General features: G+C 35.3%; 1 protein-coding gene across 3 annotated transcripts; it reads left to right on the forward strand.

The window, feature by feature from the left end:
- The first annotated feature begins 970 nt into the window (after positions 1–970).
- On the forward strand, positions 971–4832 carry LOC145941569 (uncharacterized). Of its 3 annotated transcripts, none has more exons than XM_083047717.1 (3): positions 971–2635; positions 3064–3232; positions 3346–4832. In XM_083047717.1, the coding sequence occupies exon 3, from the start codon at positions 3855–3857 to the stop codon at positions 4830–4832; it is 978 nt and encodes a 325-aa protein (XP_082903843.1). In that variant the 5' UTR covers positions 971–2635; positions 3064–3232; positions 3346–3854. The 3 variants fall into 3 exon arrangements, with proteins under 3 accessions (XP_082903843.1, XP_082903844.1, XP_082903841.1); XM_083047718.1 differs by having other exon boundaries at positions 971–1808; positions 2482–2635; positions 3064–4832; XM_083047715.1 differs by having other exon boundaries at positions 3064–4832.
- Positions 4833–6137: the final 1305 nt, after the last annotated feature.

The following is a 6137-nucleotide window of genomic DNA, read 5'->3' on the forward strand; positions in this document are numbered from 1 at the left end:
AGTTGGACCAATCTTATTATTTGGAAGGGATCAACAAACTGGAGCAGCGTTGGACGAAGTGTATAAGCCTAAAAGGAGACTACGTTGAAAAATAAAAAAAGTTTATCCCGAAAAATTAAGTAGTTTTCATTTTTGCACGGACTTTTCAAACCACCCTCGTAATTATCGTAAAATGTGGATTTTTTACTATAAATTAAAAAAAAAAGCAAAGTTCGTACGATTTTTTTTCGCGGAATTATTACATATGAAAGTTACCCATACATTTTTTTCATTTACCGCCAGCATTAGCATTACCCGACACGCACCACAAGGAGGTTGCTAGTCGGATTTGGCGCATAGTGTGTGTGTGTGTGTGTGTATGCGCACACGCGTGCGTGCGTGCATGCAAAGGCTCAAATTCCTCAAACAATAATTAGAGCATGCATTAATATGCGTGAACTTATGGAAGAAGTAATCCGAAAACCAGGCGGGAACACACGATTTTAAATAAAAACATTCCTACTTCCCTCTCCTAACCATACGTACGCACGCACGCACGCATACACACACACACACGCACGCACACATACACAGACAGCAGAGAGGGTTTGGAGTCATTAAATGGAAAAAATGTATGGGTAAATTTCAAATGTAATAACTCCGCGAAAAAAAATTATACAAACTTTGCTTTTTTTAAAAATTTATAGTAAAAAGTCCACATTTTACGATAATTATGATAAGATTTGCGAAAAAAATTTATTCCACCCCGTGGAATGCGTCAAAGTACGCAATCTTTTAGAGACAAAACACGTCCTTACTTTTAAGCAGTGGCGTACGGGGGGGAAGGATAAATTCAAAATCTGACGAATGCTTTTTAAAGTAGACCAAGATTGACAATGAAAAAAAATTTTTTCAAATACGATTATTTTTAGCGGAGTTATGCTTATTTGAAATTATGCGAAATTTTGACTTAAAATATATATGCGTTAATTTTGTTGACAAGTGTATATAAATTTAAAACATTTTAAATTTAAAATAGATAAAATTATAATATAAAATGGATATGAAATTTAAAAAATATAAATAAATATATATATATATAAAGATAAGAATATATGAATAAATATTATAAAATATAAAAATTGTCGGTGGCGGAGGTGGCTACGGCGGAGGCGGCTGCTGTGCCGACGATGGTGAAGCGGCGGCGGGTGGATGCGACTCCTGCATAACAGGAAAAACATTAATAATCTTTAAATTTTTTCCTAATTATAAATTTAAAAGATACTCACTAGGCCCATAATTCCTTCTTGACAGGTTCGGAAGGATATGGTTCCTCCTCGAATAATTTGTGGAGGGCAAAAACATCCCACCACGCTTCATATAATTCTGTCTCTTCCCGGGCTTCCTCCGTGTCGCCCCACAGTTCGGCCAACTCCTGGCGATTGCATCACCGAAAATGTCGCACTTCTTGCATTTGGCGCAAGTTGATAAATCCATCGATCTTTATAAATTTTTCGGGCGTCTTCTGAAAATTAACAAATTTATTAGAGATATGATAATAATAAATATAATACACAATAAAATAATAAAAATAAAACTTACCAGCAAGACGAATATTAAAAAGAGAGTCCTCAATAAGCTCTCCACTAATCGAAGAACCGAAGAAGACTCATCCGTTTCGTAGCCCTAAGATGGGCATATTCGTAACCCTCATTAGTGCCATGAAAAAATTTGGTCCCAAAATATCGTCCGATGCGAAAGGCATTTTTTACTTTACTAGAACAACACATAATTCCAGAATTCTAGAAGGAGGTTACGAATTTTATACGGTACGTAAAAAATATTTTATTTATTTCTATCTTTTTCTCTCCTATTATTCCTTTTATTCTGTCATGTCCTATTTTCTTCTTGTGCTGTATCACAATTTAATAGATTCTTAATAATTAAGAAGGTTAATCTAATATTTGGTGTATTATCTATTTGCTATGTTTAAAGCGTTTATTTGATAAAAATATGAAAAATTTCAGACAATTTTTCTTATTTTCCATATCTGATTGAGACAAACTTTAGCAATATTTTATACAAATAAATATAAAAATTAATATATGATTCGTGTTGTACTATGGGTATTTTAAATAGCAGACAGTTATCGACGTATATATTAGAATATTTATTAAGAACTTTAAGCTTTTCCTGAAGATATAAACTTATAAAAGCAGAACGCAGACACAGTATAAGTATACAAAACGTAACGGAACGGAACAGGGGGAAAAGCACAGAACAGACCTGGGAACAAAAAAAAACGCGCTCTTTTCATCAGTGCTGCCACATAAAAGAAATTTACCATTGTATTCCAACAATTCGAAACATAATATTTAACATTTATGACTCTCAAATTAAGATTAGATAAATAAATTGCATAATAAAACGTACAAATCAAATCGTAATATGTTTTTCTACATATGTATACACATTTTTATATTGCATATTATGTATTTTCAGATTAATTAATTGTCACATTAGACATGGAAGCATCTGGAAGTAATACATCCCAAACTCATGCAGATAAACTTATTGAGCTAAACGATGTAAACGCAGTAGACTTACTGACATCGAACGAAGTACTGGAAAATGTGCAAATGTATGATTCGACGTTGTAAGTATAAAGACACATGTATTTTATCGAATTTATATAAAAGATTATTTTAATTAATGTTTATAAATTATACATTTCTATCACATTGTGATAAAATTTTATTATTGTAATTTTTAATATTTTTCTAAATTTAATAATTATAATGTTATACGTATAACAGTCAAATAACAGTCAACAATAAAAAAATAAAACAATTTATAACAATTATAATTAAATAATTAAAAAATAATTATAGCGTTCATAATAATTAATTCAATTCAATCTATAAATATATATATATATCATATTAAGATTTTGTTTAAAGTTAAATGTTTGTGTAAGATTTTTTCTATTAAAGAATATGTTATTTGATAAAAATTTAAAAATTATATGAAATACAATTATATTATGATTTATTACTAATTATTATGAATTAAATTATATAATAGCGAAATTATTGGATACGTGGATGGTATCGAATCTCCACGATATGTTGGTTCCAAGCAACAATTTAAATTTTTTTAATTTTATTTAAATAATGGCAAAGGTAAACGAATACAAATTGTCTCCTGGAATGATGATATTGATGATATACAGTATTATATAATAGTGAATCACGTAAGTATTTTCATTATTTCTTTCATTTGTTAATTTTTTTATGCAATATTTTTTCAAATATATTCTTGTATTTTATATATATTATATTATAACATATATATAATATGTTGTAGACTTCCGGTTTGAGGTGAGTTAAAGCAACAGCTCATTTTGGTAAGGTTGGGTAGAGAGAATAGAAAAGAGGTGGATACTGCAAATTTTCCCTACGGGGTTGTTTTGTGCAGGAGACGAGGGTCTATAAACCTAAGCTGAGCGAAAAAACAGCAGGTTAGCACTCGGATACGGAGGAAAACGTGAGAAGAGACGAACATAACCTCAACTGTCACGGCGGATCGATCGGGAAAAAGAGGCGTGCGGCGTGACTAGGGTGAAGCGATAAAGGGAGGCCAGGACGGAGGAGATTGGTGGAGTGTATTGAAGCGTGTGTGGGAGCAGAACTGCATAGAGAAGTAGGTGAAGCACGTGCATCTGTGCGCGACTGAGCGCATGCGCCGGGCGGAAAGGAAACAAGTAAATCGACTAACACAACTGACGTGTAAGTGAGAGAAGGGGGAACGAAGGGAATCGGAGATAGTAGGAGTGTAACGAGGGACGGAGAGGCGAGGAAGGGAGAGGGGCGTACATGGAAAGGGACAGTGAGGGGCAAGAAGGGGGCGATCAGCTGAGTTCGGAGAAGAAGGAAGCAGCGTCGAGCGCAGAGCAGTGGTGTGAGAAAGTCAGAAAGGGAGCAAGAGAGGCGGAGGAGAAGAATAAGGAAAAGGGCGATAGGGGGAAAGCAGGTGAGGAAGTCGTGAGAAGAGGAAGACCAACAAATGTGGAGAGGTTAGGAAGAGAAAGAAGCAACAGTATAGAGTCAGCGTCAAGTGTAGCGTCGTGGGTGAAGAAGCGAAATAGAGAAGTGGATAGTGAAGATTGGGAGACGATACAAACTAAAAAGCAAAAGCAAGTGGTAAGAGAGACAAAAAGGAATAAGGATAAAGAAGAAGAAGAGAAAATGGAAGAGCTGAAGAAGATGATAACAGAAATGAGAAATGAGATAATGGGAAAACTAGAAGAAAATAAACAAGAGCTTAAAGAGGAAATAAAGATAGTGAAAGAAGAATTGAACGGAGACATAAAAGAACTGAAGGAAGAGAATATGGAGCTAAGAAGAAGAATCGCGGCCATGGAAAGAAGAGAGAAGAAGACGAATATTGTGATAAAGGGAGCAGATAGGGAGGGGGGGAATACAAAAGAGATAGCAAGTAAGATAGTTCGAGATTTAGCTGGGGAAGAATTAGTGAAAGAAATTAAAGAAGTATTTAGTATAGGAAAAGAGAAAGACAAAGTGATTTTAGTTAAAATGAGTGAGTATGAAAATAAAAGCAAAGTAATGGCGAATAGAAATAAGTTAAAGGGGACACAGATATATTTAGACGATGATTTGCCAAAAGAGGAAAGGGAAGTGCAAAGACAAGTGAGAATATGGGCGAATGAAGAAAGAAAGAAAGGTAGTTTTGTAAAGATAGGTCGGGGAAAATGTTTTATAGGGGAGGATGAGTATGTGTGGAATGAAGCGGAGAAGCGAATAGTGAAAAAGTTTCGAGAAGCAAGAAAGTAGAGCAAAAGAAAAAAGTAAGAATGATAGAGGGGGAGTGAACGAGATGCATGAAGTTGTGAATGGACAAAGAAGGAATAATGAGAGAATTAGGAGGAGAAGAGGGAAAAGGGGGAAGAGGGAGAGTAAGATGAGAGAGAATGCAGAAGGGAAGAATGTAGGAAAGATAATGTTTTGGAATGTGGCAGGGATAAAAAATAAAGACAAAGAATTTTGGGAGAAGGTTCAAAAGTTTGATGTGATAGTATTATTCGAAACATGGGTGGAAGATAAAGAGTGGGACAGGGTAGTAGGTATGTTGCCGAATGAATGGGAATGGAGCGGTATAGGTGCGGTAAAAATTAGAAATATGGGAAGAGTTATGGGTGGAATATTGTTAGGAGTAAGGAAAGGAATAGTAGTAGAAAAAATCAGTAAGAGTAAAGATTGGAGGATAGAGTGTAAATTAACGCTAGGCGGGGAGAAATGGTACATAGTGGGGGTATATAACGGAGAGGGGAATTGGGAAAGGACAAGGATGTTTGAGAGAGAGGTAAGGGAGGAAGATGGTGAGAATTTACTAATAGGGGGGGATTTTAATGCTAGAACAGGGAAGCGGGGGGAAATAGGATGGAAAGGAGGGGTAGGAGTAGACAATAAGAGAAAATCAAAAGATAATGTAGTAAATAGGGAAGGGGAAGAGTTGCTAAGAGTGGTGGAAGAGAAGGGGTGGGTAATTATGAACGGAAATAAACAAGGGGATGAAGCGGGAGAGTGGACATATGAAAAGGGAAGGAATAGGTCAGTTATAGATTACGGAATAACGAATATGAGAACATGGGATAAAATTGAGAAATTTGGGGTGTTAGATTGGGAAGATTCTGACCATAATGCGTTGGCAGTGGAGATAGAAGCAGAAATAAATAGGGAGAATGGTGAATTAGATAAATCTGTGCAAGATTGGTCAGAAAAAGGGGTAAGCGAGTTCAAGGACAAGGTGGGTAAGATAAGTTGGGAAGGGGGGAGTACTAGATGTGAAGAAGTGTGGAGGGAGGTGAAAGAAAAAATGAAGGAAGCAATTACGATGAGAAAGAGGAAGAAAAGGCCTACAGTAATGAAGACAAAACCATGGTGGGATGAAGAATGTTGGGAGAATAAAAAGAAGTTACGGAAATTAATTAAAAAAGGGGATAGGGAGGGGAGGGAAGCTGAAATAAGGGAAGCTAGAAGAGAATATAAGAATCTATGTGAAAGAAAAAGGGAAGAATGGAGGGATAAGGAAGAGGAAACGATACAAAACATTAAAACTGATACACAAGTATGGAAATA

Source organism: Prenolepis imparis, unplaced genomic scaffold (assembly GCF_030444845.1).
Source record: "Prenolepis imparis isolate NDT839.2.m4 unplaced genomic scaffold, iyPreImpa1.0 SCAF_10, whole genome shotgun sequence".
NCBI lineage: Eukaryota > Metazoa > Arthropoda > Insecta > Hymenoptera > Formicidae > Prenolepis > Prenolepis imparis.